This window comes from Mustela lutreola, chromosome 5 (genome assembly GCF_030435805.1).
Source record: "Mustela lutreola isolate mMusLut2 chromosome 5, mMusLut2.pri, whole genome shotgun sequence".
In the NCBI taxonomy this organism is placed as follows: Eukaryota; Metazoa; Chordata; class Mammalia; order Carnivora; family Mustelidae; genus Mustela; species Mustela lutreola.
Window position 1 is genome coordinate 78,389,628 of NC_081294.1, and position 15,706 is coordinate 78,405,333.

General features: G+C 49.0%; 3 protein-coding genes across 10 annotated transcripts; 1 reads left to right on the forward strand and 2 right to left on the reverse strand.

The window, feature by feature from the left end:
• Positions 1 to 667: 667 nt before the first annotated feature.
• CD14 (CD14 molecule) lies at positions 668 to 2,795 on the reverse strand. The gene is made up of 2 exons (XM_059174791.1): positions 2,549 to 2,795; positions 668 to 2,458 (listed from the first exon to the last, which is right to left on the reverse strand). The coding sequence occupies exons 1-2, from the start codon at positions 2,549 to 2,551 to the stop codon at positions 1,346 to 1,348; spliced, it is 1,116 nt and encodes a 371-aa protein (XP_059030774.1). The 5' UTR covers positions 2,552 to 2,795; the 3' UTR covers positions 668 to 1,345.
• A 4,847-nt stretch (positions 2,796 to 7,642) lies between these two features.
• TMCO6 (transmembrane and coiled-coil domains 6) lies at positions 7,643 to 13,558 on the forward strand. 7 transcript variants are annotated; one of them, XM_059174799.1, is made up of 12 exons: positions 7,660 to 7,850; positions 8,027 to 8,139; positions 10,050 to 10,165; positions 10,269 to 10,452; positions 10,703 to 10,807; positions 10,983 to 11,068; positions 11,297 to 11,413; positions 11,621 to 11,732; positions 11,843 to 12,029; positions 12,175 to 12,269; positions 12,875 to 13,206; positions 13,287 to 13,558. In XM_059174799.1, exons 1-11 carry the CDS (start codon positions 7,766 to 7,768, stop codon positions 13,202 to 13,204), a joined length of 1,530 nt encoding a protein of 509 aa, XP_059030782.1. In that variant the 5' UTR covers positions 7,660 to 7,765; the 3' UTR covers positions 13,205 to 13,206; positions 13,287 to 13,558. The 7 variants fall into 7 exon arrangements, with proteins under 7 accessions (XP_059030786.1, XP_059030782.1, XP_059030781.1 ...); XM_059174800.1 differs by having other exon boundaries at positions 7,663 to 7,850; positions 12,875 to 13,042; XM_059174803.1 differs by having other exon boundaries at positions 7,643 to 7,798; positions 12,875 to 13,558.
• A 66-nt stretch (positions 13,559 to 13,624) lies between these two features.
• NDUFA2 (NADH:ubiquinone oxidoreductase subunit A2) lies at positions 13,625 to 15,625 on the reverse strand. 2 transcript variants are annotated; one of them, XM_059174811.1, is made up of 3 exons: positions 15,443 to 15,625; positions 15,124 to 15,316; positions 13,625 to 13,823 (listed from the first exon to the last, which is right to left on the reverse strand). In XM_059174811.1, exons 1-3 carry the CDS (start codon positions 15,541 to 15,543, stop codon positions 13,794 to 13,796), a joined length of 324 nt encoding a protein of 107 aa, XP_059030794.1. In that variant the 5' UTR covers positions 15,544 to 15,625; the 3' UTR covers positions 13,625 to 13,793. The 2 variants fall into 2 exon arrangements, with proteins under 2 accessions (XP_059030794.1, XP_059030795.1); XM_059174812.1 differs by having other exon boundaries at positions 15,210 to 15,316; positions 15,443 to 15,601.
• Between the last annotated feature and the right edge of the window lie 81 nt (positions 15,626 to 15,706).

Genomic DNA, 15,706 nt, shown 5'->3' on the forward strand with positions numbered 1-15,706 from the left:
CTTGGGGATACTCCGAGGGGTTTCCTGCCTGGGGATGGCAATTTATCAGTCCCTGTGATTCTTTGAGTCTGTGGTCTGGTAATCCGTGTAACTCTCCCAACAATGTTATTTTGCATCCTCCATTCCTACCTGTGTGGCGCTGGACACTGGAGGCAGGCAGGCCAGAGGGCTGTGCTTATATCCGCCCCATTCTCCATCCCTCTTCCAGGTCCTCTGTGAGGCAGGTGTCTAGCTCTCTGATGCATATGGCTGCCTCCTCAATGTAAAGAAGGGACTCCTAGGGGGCGCCTGGGTGGCTCAGGGTGTTGGGCCTCTGCCTTCAGCTCAGGTCATGATCCCAGGGTCCTGGGATTGAGCCTCGCATCAGGCTCTCTGCTCAGTGGGAGCCTGCTTCCTCCTCTCTCTCTCTGCCTGCCTCTCTGCCTACTTGCAATCTCTTTCAGTCAAATAAATAAATAAAATCTTAAAAAAAAAAAAAAAAAAAAGAAGGGACTCCTAGAAGGAGCAGTACCTCTTGGCTGATGTCCTGGGTCTCTGAGAAAATGTGGTTTGGAAGGTACATGTCATTACTTGCCCTGTGAGAGGTCTAAGATGTTGTGAAGTGTCTAAGCTATTATCCTATTTACAAGTTAAGGATCCAGCCAGAAACAATTATACACACAAGGTATCTGGTTCAGAGACAGACTGTTTAATGATAGTATCTTGTAACCGTCCTCCATGCATAAATTCCCCTTTAGATGACACAGTGAAAGCCAGCATACCTGTGTGTGCGGAGGGGCTTTACACAGCAGAAGAGAAACCCTGAAATTATGAAACTCAGAATTTATGTGAGACAGGTGGTAGAGCTGTCCCTTCTCCATGGAGAGTTGGGAGAGAGAGAGAGAGAGAGAATAAGCATGTAACTCTGAGTTTTATTACTTTTTAAAGGGGGAGCAGCTGGCTCTTGGGAAATGCACCAGAGAGCAAACATTCTGTATCTTCCTTGGCATGTTTACCATTCAAACAACCTTAACACGGGTGTAAGTAATCTCAGAAAGCTGGATTGCACAGAAACCCCCATTTCTCACACACAGCTCTAGACAGGAAACACTCCCTGCCTCTTCCACCCTTTAAATTCTATTCTTAGGTTTCTAGGGGATTTGGATGAAGAAAGCTAAATATAATGGATTCCACAGCCAGCACTGTGCCCAGCAGATCACAGACACCCACTGAGTGAATGACACCTATCTCCTTGTTTCAGATTTTAATGAAGATGAGGCAGAGGGTTGGTTGGTTAAGATGTCCGGATAAGGCTTCTGTGGAGCCAGGACAATCTGAGCCAATTCATTCGTCTCTCTCGTGGGCCCTAGGCGACGACCCCCACACTCTGAAGCACCGCTAAGGTTCCTGACATCCCCACCGCCAGGGCCGAATGCGCACAGGCTGAGAACACGCCAGACTTCATCGGGTCTTCTTGGTAGAGGTCTTCAGGGTCCAGAAAGGGATTCCCATCCAGCGTCAGGTTACTCACCATGGGCAGCTCTTCTGGCCGAGGCTCTTTGTTCAGCCTGTTGCACCTAAGATCAAGCTCGCTAAGCCTGGCCGGTAGTCCCTTAGGCACTTGCTCCAACCTGGCGAAGGACAAGTTGAGAGAGTTCAGTGTCCTCGGCCAGACACACACAGGAGCGCCTGGGGCGGTGGCGCGCAGCGAGTTGTGGCTGAGGTCTAGGCGCTGAGGTTGCACACCCGCCCGCACCATCGCCAAGCACACGCCGTTGGGCGTCTGTATCCCGGCGTTCCGTAAAACTAGAGCCTGGAGGGCCGGGAACTTGTGTTGACAGAGAGCTGCAGTCAGTCCGTGCTCGCCCAGTCGGGGATTGTCGGACAGGTCTAAGGTGGTGAGGGCCAGGAAGGTGGGGAGGTGTGCGCAGGAAAAAGCAAGCGAATGTGCTTGCGCAATGTTCAGTACCTTGAGGCCCGGCTTCAGCCACCGTTGCAGTTCGGTGAGCCAGGCACCTCCCGCTGTCCACGACACGTTCCGGAGAGTGAGGGTGGAGAGCGCAGGCCCAGTCGCTTCCAGAAGCGGCGGTGGCGTCCCGCCGGTTACCTCCAGGTCCTGGAGCGTCAGTTCCTTGATGCGGGAGTACGCCAGCGCACGCAGGAAGGCTGCCACGAGCACAGCAGGAACCTGCGCAAAGGCCACTGTGAGCCGCCGCAAGCGCAGAGCTTTCAGCACGTCAGCGTACTGCTTCGGGTCTGTGTCTGCGCCTTTTAGAAACTGTTCCAGGTTGTGGCCGCCGCCATGGATCTCCACCTCGATGGCACTTACACACTGGTAGGCGTTGGACCACTCGGGCTGCGGATCCGTGAAGTTGCAGAAGCAGCGGAAATCCTCGTCGTCCACTTCGCAGGGCTCTAGTACGACCTCAGAGATGCACAGCGTTGGCAGCAACAGCAGCAGCAAGCAGGGCGCGCGCACCTAAGGAAGAAAGCAGAGGTCAGGGCTGCCCCAGTCAGTGCCTGGGGTTCCTTGAGTAGTTCCCTTTGGGCCCCAAGACCGTACACTCACCATGGTCTATTGGTGCTCCGGGTCTCTGTGTCCTGGCGAGCTCAGGGAGGAGCTACTTTGCTGTACAACCGCACCCACCTCTTTCTTCTAGGCTTCACACACTTAGCTGAGCTCTTGGGCGGCCTGCGAGTTTATGCAACCGTGGGATATCACTCTGTTCTTTTCTCTGTGAACCCTGGTCACTCCCCACCTCTCTGCCACCCAATTACTCCATGTGGTACCCTTCTGGGAAGTTTTGCAATGAAGGATGTTGCCAGGACTGTAACAGGAAGGATCTTGTAGGGCATTTAGAGTGCAATGCCCCAGGCAGTATCCTGATGAGTCAGATACCCCAGGCTTGTTTACTAACTTTGGGGAAAGAAAAGTCCCCAGTGCTTCAGGCCAGGACTCTCACTTCCCCCTGTCTTTATCCCAAGGAATCAACTGGGGTAGTTTCTTTAACTTTTTCCTCGTCTGGGTTACTATTAACGACACCCAAATCCAATACCCTGAATACCCTCGCATGTTTAGCTGTTGCCCACGACAGCTTCCGGAGACTGAGGGTGGAGAGCGCAGCTAGATATTTTGTGGAGGATATCGCAAACTTCCTCTGTTGACTCCAAGGAATAGCACTGAGGTTCAAGGGAAGGAAGTTGGTCTGAAGAACAACCCCTTCCTTTATGATTTGTTGTTGTTGTTGACTTTTTCTTTTTTTAAAACTTTGATTATTAAGAAGGTAAGAGCTTTGATTTTGGGGGTGGGGGGGCGTTTGGGTGGCTCAGTCGGTTAAGCCGCTGCCTTTGGCTCAGGTCATGATCTCAGGGTAGGGATTGAGCCCCACGTGGGGCTCCCTGCTCAGTGCGGAGACTGCTTCTCCCTCTCTTCCCGTTCCTGCTCTCTCCTCTCGCTATCTCTGTCTCTCTTTGTCAAATAGTTTTTTTTTTTTTTTTTTTTTAAAGATTTTATTTATTTTATTTGACAGACAGAGATTACAAATAGGCAGAGAGGCAGGCAGAGAGAGAGAGGAGGAAGCAGGCTCCCTGCCGAGCAGAGAGCCCGATGCGGGACTCGATCCCAGGACCCTGAGATCACGACCTGAGCCGAAGGCAGCGGCTTAACCCACTGAGCCACCCAGGCGCCCTGTCAAATAGTTTTTTTAAAAAAATCTAAAAAAATAAAAGAAAGTAAGAGCGTTGGCTTTTTTTTTTTTTTAAGATTATTTCTTTATTTGAGAAAGAGAGAGTGGGGTGAAGAGTAGAGGGAGAGAGACAAGCAGACTCCTCGCTCAGCACCCAGCGTTTTGAGGGTCCGGATACCATGATCCTGAGATAATGACCTTAGCTGAAACAAAGAGTGGGGCACTCAGCCGGCTGAGCCACTCAGATGCCCCAGCTTGCAATCTTTCTTTTTTTTAAGATTTATGTATTCATTTCAGAAAGAGAGACACAGAGAGAGAGAGAGAGACAGAGAGAGAGAGAGACAGTGCTCCAGCAGGGGCTGGGGTGGGGGGCAGAGGGAGAGGGAGAAGCAGACTCTCTGCTGAGTGGGGAGCCCCACACAGGGCTCAATCCCATGACTCTGAGATCATGAAGACAAGGTGCTTAACCCAGGTGGTTCAGTCAGAAAATAATAGCTTTCTTAAAGAGGTCTTTAATAGAGACACATTGGCCAAATAGTTCCACTTCTTGCAGTTTCCATTTCCTTGCCCTGAAACTGAGAAACAGTTATTTCAAACCCAGATTTCCTCCTTGCGCCTAGCTCTCCACTGCCCTTCCCCCGCAACACAGTTCCTGGGAGGAAAGGCAGGACCTATGTTGAATGAGGATTAATTAGTAATCACCTGTTTCGCAAAAACAAACAAATAAAAAAACCCCACAAAACCCACGTGTCCCAGAGGGTGAATAGGGGCTGTGCTTTCACAACCACCCTCACAGTTCTTCACCTGTAGATTCTGGGGCAAGACCTATACTAAAAATGTTTGAATTCTCACTTCTCCCATTTTTTTTAAATAAATGGCTTTACCTTTGTCCATATTCCAAACAAGTAGGTTTCATTAGACCTCACTGCTCCCTGTGTATCTTGTTGGGCATGTCTTGATACCCCAAGCTGTGCCCTAAGACCAGCCAGGCCGGGTCACTGGAACATCCCTGAGGACCAAGAATGTGAGTTTATAGTTCAGTGTTAAATACACTGACTCTGTGGTCAGACAGCCAGGCTTGGAATCCCAGCTCTACCACTGAGGTTTTAATACTTGGGCAAATTTCTGCACCTCAGATTTCTGGGTTCCTGATTTGTAACATGGAGATAATGGTAGTACTTGTCTGTGACTACAGAGTCATATCTATTAAGAATAGTCCTGATTTTTATGTTCTTCATCAGTGCCTCTGCATTCAGAAGACTCAGACCACTGAAACCTGGCTCCTTAGCAAATCCCATCATTCTAAGGGTGGTACTTTGGATGATGGTTCCAAGCAAAGAGGGGGCAATAATGGTTCTGCAAGGATCCCCAACTCACCTTGATTCAACAAATACCTATCATTTGTCTACTAAATGTCAGGGCTGGTACAAAGCCCAGGGACACACACATGACCATTGCACCATCCCTCAGGTACTCTGGTAGGAGGGGGGAGGCAAACACAGATGCAGACTACAGTCCATAGGGAAGAGGACTCGCAGAGGAGAAGCTAAAGACTTGGGGGAGCTGTGGAGAAAGGAACAGTTAGCTCTGTATTAGAGATGACTTGGGGCTGTTTTTCACAGGGTTGATCGTGATGTTGGGAAGACAAGTACAAAAAAACTGGGTGGGCAGCTGTAACTGTCTGGGCAGATATTTTTCCTGGAGACTTGTCTTACCTTCCCCATCAGGGGAAATATGTAGGTGTTAGAAGCAGCCTGTCCCATGACAAAGGAGATAAAAGACTCAGACTCTATACCCAGCCAGTGCATGGTGCTCTGAGCAGTTGCTCAGTAAATGGCTGTTCCAGTGCTGGATGGATGCTGGGCCTGGAGAGATGTGGGGGCAGGATAATGGTCTGCAGATATTTAACTAGGTGATCTGTGGAAGAGATTAAAGGCAATTTTTTATTTTATTTTTTAAAAGATTTTATTAATTATTTGACAGAGATCACAAGTAGGCAGAGAGGCTGGCAGAGAGAGAGAGGAAGGCAAGCAGGCTCCCTGCTGAGCATAGAGTTCGATGCAGGGCTTGATCCCAGGACCCTGAGATCATGACCTGAGCCAAAGGCAGAGGCTTTAACCCACTGAGCCACCCAGGAGCTCCTAGAGACAATTAAAAAATATATATTTATTTGACACAGAGAGAGAGCACAAGCAGGAGAAGTGGCAGGCAGAGGGGGGAAGCAGGCTCCCCACTGAGCAGGGAACCTGATGTGGGGACTCTTTTCCAGGACCCTGGGATCACGACCTGAGCAGAAGGCAGATGTTTAACTGACTGAGCCACCCAGGAGTCCCAGATTAAAGGCGATTAACTCCAAGAGGTGGAATTAAATTCTAGGAAAGAAAGTTGGTTTGAAAGTGTCAAATCCTAACCACAGACTACCAGAGGAAGTTGATTTGAGAACAGTTCCCTTTCTTGGATTTGTTCTTACTCATATATTTCCCTAAATAATAGCTTTCTAAAAATTAGAGACCTCCAATAAAAATTCCTTTTTTAAAAAAAGATTTTATTTTATTTATTTGAGAGAGAGAGAGAGAGAGAGAGCACAAGCAGGGGGAGTGGAAGAGGGAGAAGCAGGCTCGTTGCATAGCAGGGAGATTGATGTGGGGCTCCATCCCAGGACCTGACCCGAAGAGAAATGCTTAACGGTCTGAGCCACCCAGGCACCCCCTCCAATAAAAATGCTTAACTGCTACCAGGACTCCATTCTCTTGGAGCTGTGAATGGGATTTGGGGAGGACAACATCAAACAATACACTGTAACTTCATGACAGTAAAAATGGTTATGAAGTATATGGCACTATAGGCTCTTATGACAGGGACAGAGGTCCAGTAGTTCTGAGTAGGGGACATTGGAATTGAGATCTTGAGGGACAGAGGCCCAGTAGTTCTGAGTAGGGGACAATTGGAATTGAGATCTTGAGGGCAGTGTTAATTAGGGGAAGGGTGCTGGTTTGAGGGAGGGTGCGGTGTTCAGGCAGTTAGGGCTCTGTAGGCAGGGCAACAGCCTGGCCAAAAGCCTGGAGGAGGAAAAGAGGAGGGCTTGTTTTAGGGAAAAAAGAAGATCCCAGGAGAGATGAATTAGGCGATGTGCCCCTGCAGTGAAGACTGGAGAGGTATGCAGTGATTAGACCATGTAAAGTTTACTTTGACACAATTCAGATTTCGAAGGTGAGGAACATGGTTTTTTAATTCACTAGTGTTTCCCCAGTACATAGTAGTTAGTGGTGCTCCAAATCTGGTTTAAGGATTACTTTATCCCCAAAATAATGTGATTCACTTTTATGCAGAACAGTGAAATAATTTGTCTCATTTTCATATGCGCATAATGGGGATAATTGTCGTGGAGAACATTCAGTAAGGTGATGCCAATCCAGTGTTCATCAGTGAGAGCTGAGGTTTTGGTGAAATATTCCTAAAACTCAGGATAGTTTTGAATGTCCGTCTAGAGTGTGTTAGGTTGGACGCCTGGGTGGTTCAGTGGTTTAGGGAGTCTGCCTTCGGTTTGGGTCGTGGTCCCGGGGTCCTGGGATCAAGCCCCGCATAGGACTCTGCTCGGCGGGGAGCCTGCTTCCTCCCCTCTCTCTGACTGCCTCTCTGCCTACTCGTGATCTCTGTCAAATAGATAAATAAAATCTTAAAAAAAAATCTTTAGAGTGTGTTAGGTTTGGGGAGGTTATATTTGTTGAGCGGAAGGTGACGCACTGCAGTCCAGATGAAGGTTGAATTTCTTTCCTGGAATTGGGAAAGAGAACTGGGAGGGAGAAAAACCAACCGCAGGCGGAGCGCGTGCTGCTGAGTCTTGCCTAAGATTTTCACCGCCCAAGTCCTACCCTGCCTCTAGCTCTCGCCCCGCCCCTCCCTGCCCCTTGCCCCACCCCATCTACTGTCTCTTCGCCCCGCCTCTCCTTTGGTCCGCCCGCCACCATTTTGCACTGTGCTCCGCCCACTCACTCCTCCTCTTCCGCCCTGCGCTACAGCTGCGCAGTCGGGTGCCTTCTTCTAGGTTTGGGGCCGGTTTCCTGATTCTGGGCTCCCTGCGAATTTTCTCCAGCTCAGCCATGTGGAGAGGACGGCAGGGCCGCCTCAGGCCGGTGGGCTGCGTAGTGGAGGAGCTACGGTGCCAGCGCCGGGAGCGGGAGGCAGGTGCGGGAGGGCAAGGAAGGCGGGAAGATACCGGCGGGGGTACCGTAGCTCCTCCACTACGGAGGAGTGCTGTGGTATGGCGGATGGTATGGCAATCGGGGATAGATGAGGCCCCCGGGTGGCAGACGGGGGTCCTAGATGTCCCTCCTACGTTTAGCCGGCTCCTTTGCCCTCAGCATTGCGGAAGGCGCGGAGGGAGCAGCAGCTGGTCAGTAAGAGGCTGCTGAGAGACGACGTCTTGGAGGAAGCCGAAGGGGAATGTGTGGCCATGATCCTCGGGGAAGCTGAGGTGAGGGGACCGGGTGCTTGGTGAGTTCTGCGCCCACTGGCGCCAAAATTCCTTTTGAGCTCGGCCCCTTCAGTACCTCCATCCATCCAGTGGGCCAAACCAGAAACTGGGAAATCATCCTCGAGAACTGTGTCCCTCATCACCACATCAGTACGTCAAGTCCTGGCGTTTTTCATCTCTTAAAGAGCCCTGGCGTCTTCAAGGTGGTCAACATCGCAGCTACTACCATCTTCTTCTCTGTATACACACAGTAGCCTTCTAACAGATCATTTACATCTGTGCTTGCGGCCTTGAAGTTCATTCTCCATACATCAGTCAGATGTGTCTCTCACAAATCCAGAATTTGGGGCGCCTGGGTGGCTTAGTGGGTTAAGTGTCTCCGACTGGAGTTCCGCTCAGGTCATGAGCTTTTGGTGGTGAGATTAACCCCCCACCCCCGCCCCACTCTTGGGCTCCGTGCTCAGCATGGAGTCTGCCTGAGGTTCTCTGTCCCTCTCCTTCTGTCACTCTTCTGTGCGGGCTTTCTCTCTTTGTCTCTCAAATAAATACATCTTTGGGGCATCTGGATGGCCTAGTCGGTTAGAGGTCTGCATTGAACTGGGGTCATGATCCTAGGATCAAGTCCTGTATTTGGTTCCCTGCTCAGCAGGGAGCCTGCTTTTCCCAGTCACTGCTACTCCCCCTTCTTGTGCTCTCTCTGAAATAAATAAAATCGTAAAAAGAAGATCTTAAAAAAAATAAAAATTAAAAATCCTTCCTTCCTAGATGAATGGTTGCCCAGCTCCAACCTTGCCAGTTTACTCATCTTAGCCAACATTCTCCCTTTTCAGTTTTTGAAAGAATATGCTAGGATCTTTCTTGTCGCAAGGCCTTTACATTTGCTACATCTAAAAATGGGTCCTTTTTTTTTTTTTTTTTTTTAATGGGTCCTTTTTAGTATTGCCTTGACAGCCTGTTTGCAGAATATTAATCATACTAATTGTTTACTGTTTCTCCAGCTAGACTTTAAATCCTTGGGAACCTAGACCCTATCTTATTTGTTGTCATTGAAAACTCAGATGCCCTATAGTATCTGGCATATAGTAGATGGTAATTATTTATTGACTAAGTGAATGAAATGGTTAGTTTTAGCTGATTTATTCATTCAGGCATTGGGCATCCCCTTTGTTTATATTGTCTAGGTTTACGTATGTTGTTTACAAAAGTATTCATGTCTAGGTTATACCATTGGTTTGTTGGTTCATTGTGTGCTTACTTCATCCCAAGACACTGTGCTGGGGACTGAAGTGCACAAAGATGAGGAGAGTCCTTTTCTTCGTGGTACTTGCAGCAGCCCAGTGAAGAAGACAGGCATGTTACCATCTGTCATGAAGGAAACATGAGGCACAATAGAAACCCTTAAGTCTGAAAGGAAGCTAGAAAGAGGAACAGAAATCTGGAAGGAGTGGAGGACCTGGGGATGATATCCCTGGCAGAAGGAATAGATCGTGCAAAAGCTTGGAAGCATTAAAAAACAAGTCATGTTATGCTGGGTGCTGTTGGAGTATAGGTTGCATGGGGAGAATGGCTAGAGGGATAAGTTGTGCCAGACTGAAAGATTTAAATGTTATCCGTGAAACAACTCTGTAAGAAGGCAGGAAATACATTATTCCCATTTTTCAGGTGAAAAATTGAGGTTTAGTTTCCTTATAAAGTAAGTGACAGGGCTGGTATTATTAAACCCAGTTCTGATTAGTCCTTTTGTCTACTCTGTTGCAAGATTGATGGTTATTAGCCATATTAGCCTGAATGACAAGTTCTAGGGACGCTGCAGCATTAGAGTGCTCACAGGTGAGGTGGACAGAGTAGGATTCATGCTTGCTTTCTGGCAACTTTGTTTCCATCACTCTTCTTCCTACCCTGCACTCCAGATCCAGCAGTTCCTCCAGTTAGCACAGCGGGGGACAGATGAAAAGCAGAGAGAGAGCGCTCTGGTCAGCCTTCGTCGAGGCTTGCAGCACCCTCAGACGCAGCAAACCTTCATCTGGTCAGTATGGGTGGTGAGTGGGGCCTGGGCCTCTGAGGGATGGACAGGAGTGTGGAGGGATTGGGGCACAGGCTGAGCAGGGCTCTGGTACTCACTCATGTAGGCTGGAGGGCAGCATGCGGACCCTGGTTGGGCTTCTGACCAGCAACCGAGCCCTGTTGCAGCTAGAGGCCGCTCGGTGCCTTCATGAGCTCTCTCATTCCGAGCAGTCTGCGGTGGCTGAGGCCTGCCTGCCAGCCACTTCCTACCTTCTCACCTACCTCTCCGGTCACAGCTCAGACTTTATAGTAAGCCCTCTCCCTTCCTACCTTGTTCTTGACTTGGATTTAAATACTGTGCTTTTGGGTTTGGTTTGAGCTGGCACATAGGGGGAAGAAGAAAATTTGTTTCCCCTGATGTCCATAGCCATACATATGCCCATCACCTTCCACTCCCTTTTACCCAGAGCTTCAAAGGGAAAACGTCATCCTCTGCTCTCCCACCCCCACCCTAGCCTGAGACAGGCCATGCCCCGTGCTTTTGTTGTCCCACTCTCAGGAGCTCTGTCTGTATACACTGGGTAACCTGATTGTGGAGAGTGAGGCTGTGAGAAGGCGGCTCCTGCCACAGGGCATTGTTCCTGCTTTGGCTGCCTGCATCCAGGTGAGCATCCATCTGCTTTTTCCCTCCTTGGGCAGTCCTCCCCTGTCTTGTCCCTACATGGCCCCCTGCTTTGTTTAGGCAGCTCCAGCCTTTGCCCTGTGCTAAGGGATTGAAAGTCATAGGAAATCTTATGACCCAGCTTCCATAGTCAGATCTTTACCCTGTCTACTTCTAGTCTCCCCATCTGACTGTGCTGGAAGCCCTTGGATATGCCTTGTCCCAGCTTCTGCAAGCTAAGGAAGCTCCAGAGATGATCATCCCGTAAGTAAAATTTTATCTCCAGATGTGGAAGCGTATGTGACCTACTTGGTGATGTAGCCCCCGGACACCAGATTCAGTCTTGTTTCTGAAACCAGTGCACATTTTAGCTCTGTATCTGGCTGGGAAGAGGTTTGGATTTGGATACTTTCCCACCTGCTGTTAGGGTTTGGGAAGAATGACTGGCATCTTGTCTTCTGTGGTTCCAACTCAAAACTTTCCTGTTGGCAGTTCCGTCTTGGCCTCCACTCTCCCCCAGCATATCCTACAATTGTTGCAACCTGGACCAAAGCTAAACCCTGGGGTTGCTGTGGAGTTTGCCTGGTGCCTGCACTACATCATCTGCAGGTAACACAGACCATTTGCAAAAGTACCACAGACTTGCCCTGGGGCTCCTTTCCAGATCCTCGGGTTTTTGAACTTTGGTTTCTGGAATTGCAGTGAGTTTTCTTCCTCCTGTGGTCTTCTCTGCTTGGACCCCAGGAAACCCATCACTCTAGGCCATTTGCCATCCTCAAGGTGGGATAGATTGAGTACTTGCTTTTTATTGCCTAGCCAGGTCAACAATGCGCTGCTTATCTCCCATGGGGGTCTCTCCACTCTGGGGCTGCTGCTATTGGACGTGGCTGGGGCTGTCCAGAGAACTGAGGATGCAGGACTGGAGTTGGTAGGTGAAGAGGACAGGTCAAGATCTGGGCTACCTTTCTTCCGGTTTTGCTACTTACTATGTAGGTAACCCCTTCCCCCTTACACTGTACTCCCAACTTGTCTTTGCAGCTGGTATGCCCTGTACTTCGGTGTCTAAGCAACTTGCTAACAGAAGCAGCAGTGGAGGTTATGGGAGGGCAAAATCAGCTTGAAGATGAGCGTGTGGTGGCGGCCTTATATATCCTTCTGCAGTTCTTCGTCCAGAAACAGCCCAGCCTGCTTCCTGAGTGCCTTTGGCTCCTCAACAACCTTACTGGTATGTACTGTAATGTGCCTCGGCCTAGACCTTTAGGTTCTGGGAATGCTTCCTCATTGCCTGGGCTGAGGTGGGTAGGACTGGGGGCGGGTGGCAGGTTCAGGTCCCTGTTTGAGGGACTTTACCTTGACATTTTCCCTTCCAGCAAATAGTCCTAGCTTCTGTACCTCCTTGCTCTCCATGGATCTGATCAAGCCTCTTTTGCAGTTGTTGCCAGTTTCTAATGTGGTGAGCGTATTGGTAGGTATTGGGGTCACTTAAGTCCTGGATCTTATGGCCAAAGTAAAAACACTGGGAGCAGGCCTTTGCACTCAGAAGTATCCTTACCTGAGGACTGGCAGGTAGTGTGGTGTGGACGGCTTCAGGGCCAAACCAGTCAGGTGTGAATCCCTAACCTGTTTTGGGTTTTTTTTTTTTTTTTTTTTTTTTTTTTAGATTTTTATTTATTTACTTGACAGACAAAGATCACAAGTAGGCAGAGAGGCAGGCAGAGGAAGGGAAGCAGGCTTCCCGCTGAGCAGAGAGCCCAATGTGGGGCTCTATCACAGGACTCTGGGATCATGACCTGAGCCGAAGACAGAGGCTTTAACCCACTGAGCCTCCCAGGTGCCCCTCCCTAACCTGTTTTGCTAGTTAAGCAGATCAGCTTACCACCTTGAACTTCAGTTTCCCTGTGTGTAATTTGAGAATACCAGAGCTACCTGAGGCAGCTCTGAGGATTACAAAACATGCGTGTGCTTGGCATGGTGCCTGACCACATGATCAGCACTCCATATATTTTAGCTCCATGATTAGTCTTTAGTTTTCATCCTTTGTGGGGACTCTGTATACATGTCTCTCTGTAGGTGCTCACAGTTCTGTGCAATGTGGCAGAGAAGGGTCGTGCTTATTGCCAACATCTGTGGCCAGGGCCCTTGCTCCCCTGCTTGATTGGCACACTGGCTTCCTCTGACACTGAAGTAGTAGGCCAGAGTTTAGAGCTCCTGCATCTGCTGTTCCTCTATCGGCCAGAGGTGAGTTTTGGCCCTGGTACCCCTATTCTGAGGCCTGTAGTCTCACAATGGCCCCTTTCCCTTTCCATCCTATCTATAGCCACTTTTCTGGGCCTGGCAAGCCTATGTGGACTCCAGTTCAGAACTTGCAGCCTCTGGTTGGGAAGGCACTCTTCCAAATAGAGGTGGGCTAACCTGTAAGGCTGTGGGAATCTAGTGTTGGGGCACAGGAACTCGGGTGATGAATCCTTTTCCCTGCCCTCAGGCTGTGGAGGCATTTGTGCAGCATTCAGGGCTTCAGGTCCTAGAAAAACATCAGGAAGAGGCACAGCTCCAGGATCGTGTGTATGCTCTCCAGAAGACTGCTCTTCACAGGTGACCTGGCTTCTCGATATCACTCATTCAACTCATCACCTCCCCCACCCCTCTCAATTTCCTTGTCCCTGGATCCCCTTTTGAGGATTTAGAACCATAATGACATCTCATATTCTCTGCTCCTGTGTCCAGGACAGAATAAAGTTTTATTTTTATAGTAAACTGTTTTGCCTCAGTGGTTGTGTGATAAGGGGTAGAGGGTAAAATGAGGGTAAGAACATGCAGAGCTGGTGTTTTCAGCACAAGCTTTATACAGAACAGAACACTTTTTTCACATTGTACTCGGTCCAACAGAGCCCAACCTGTGGGGCTGTTGCTCTTAATCAGTGGAGGCTTCAGGCTTTGCCACTTAGCACATTCTCCACGGCTCTGGTTACCTGATCAGCACTGAAGTTGTTCAAAGAGACATTCTTCTCTTGGCCAAATGCTGGGGAGAGAGAATAGGGGTTAAATATCTAGTATACACTGTGGGATTACCAAAATATTAATAAAAGTCTTTGTCTTCAACTTACAGTCTTGTTAGGGTGAGAAAAGTAGTACAGAGATATGACCAAGGAATATTTGGGATGTCTAGAGTTTATCCAGGGGGTCTCAAACACATCTAGGAAGCCCAGATCCAACTAGAATTTTGGCTGATTCTGGGTGGCCACCATGGGAAGGAAGATGTTTCAAGGCAGTTTTTAGGGGCGTGGTAAGGTATTTATTATTAGCCACAGCAGTGCTTTGCCTGGGCCTAGCCTTGGCTGGATGCCAATTCTGTGCCAGTCCTAGTATAAAACACTAAAGTAATTTGCATCCATCTCCCCTAGTCTATGGGCTTTTTCCTCCAAACAATTTTTAACATATACTGCAGTTATCCACTGTTAGAGTCCGTTAACCTTAGGTATGACTTATTTTCTCCTGGCCCCGACATTCCTAGAAGAAGGCCTACTATGTGTCAAGCAACATGACCATAATTTCCAGATTAGTAAACTTAAGAATATGATAAACAGGATAAGGGCAGTGTTATATGATTTGCTAGGGAATGCCTTATTAAGGAGGTGATAAATAATTTCAGACCTGAGTAACAACATCATGAATTCTAATGAGCTAGCCATGAAAATCTGGTAGAAGTTCATCCTAGAAAGGGGGGACACGTGTAAAGGTTAAAGGCTATTGTATCCTAGCTATGTAATCTTAGGTATGTTTCATAAAAAAATTTTTTTTTTTGGTAAGCTCTATGCCCAACATGGGGCTTAACTCCTGAACCAGAGATCAAGAGTCCTATGCTCTACTTACTGAACCAGCACCTGCCCCTGTTTGGTAAAATTTTTGACTCACCGTTCTAACCTCTACGGTAAGAAAAGAAGAATCCACCCCCTCATATAATTAATGAAGATTAAATGAAATTTAGACAAGGAAGTACTCAACACAGAGCTTAACATTAACCTTAACATCAACAGAGCATATGCTTGTATTACTGAGATTCTCACACTACCTGAAACGGCACTGACCACACCCACACGTCATGTGTAAGGACCCACTTCGACGGGAATTGATGAGCATCGATTCCCAATATGAACCCCGTTTCGAATTACGAAACCAACAGCTCCTGGTCCCTATGCAGGGCAGGGCCCGCATCTATATTGGTATTACTCGAGACACCAGCATTCTACAACCCCACGAATGTAGGTTTATATGAAACAACGTCAAAAGCAAGGCCGAAGTCCGAGTTCCAGGATCCCTACAGGTTTCTGTGTGACCCTGGATGACCTTCTCTTCTCCAACCCTTGTTCTCCTATCGGGGTCCCAAACTGCCCGCTTCCCCGCTCACCGTAGCGGGCCCATAGTTTGGGCTGCACATCAGAACACTCGCGGATTAGGATGGGCAGAGCGGGGTTCGCCTTCTTCAGCTCCACATAGTGTTTCTCGATGAATTCCCTGTTGGGGGGCGGGGAGAGAAAGCCGTACGTGCTTGTCTACGCGCGAGACTCCCCAAACATCCGAGAGGTAGAGGTCATGACCTGGGCGCCCCGAAGCCTACCGGCATACCATCTTGCACCTCACCTGACGCCCTGGCTTCCGGGTGAGCGCTGGCACAAGTGGAGGCGAATCTCACGGAGACCAAGTTTGGCCCCAATCCCGCGACTCGCTGCTGCAACCGCCATCTCCCCTAGTGCCTAACTCCCCGCCCTAGGACTTCCGGCCAAGTTTTCCACTCTGACTAATCGCGGCCCTGCCAGTTCCCGCGATAGTTAGATGTCTTGCAGGGGGCGGGGTAAAGTTTAGCCAATGTCTTAAAAGCATTGCAGAAGGCGAGTGCCGCTTATT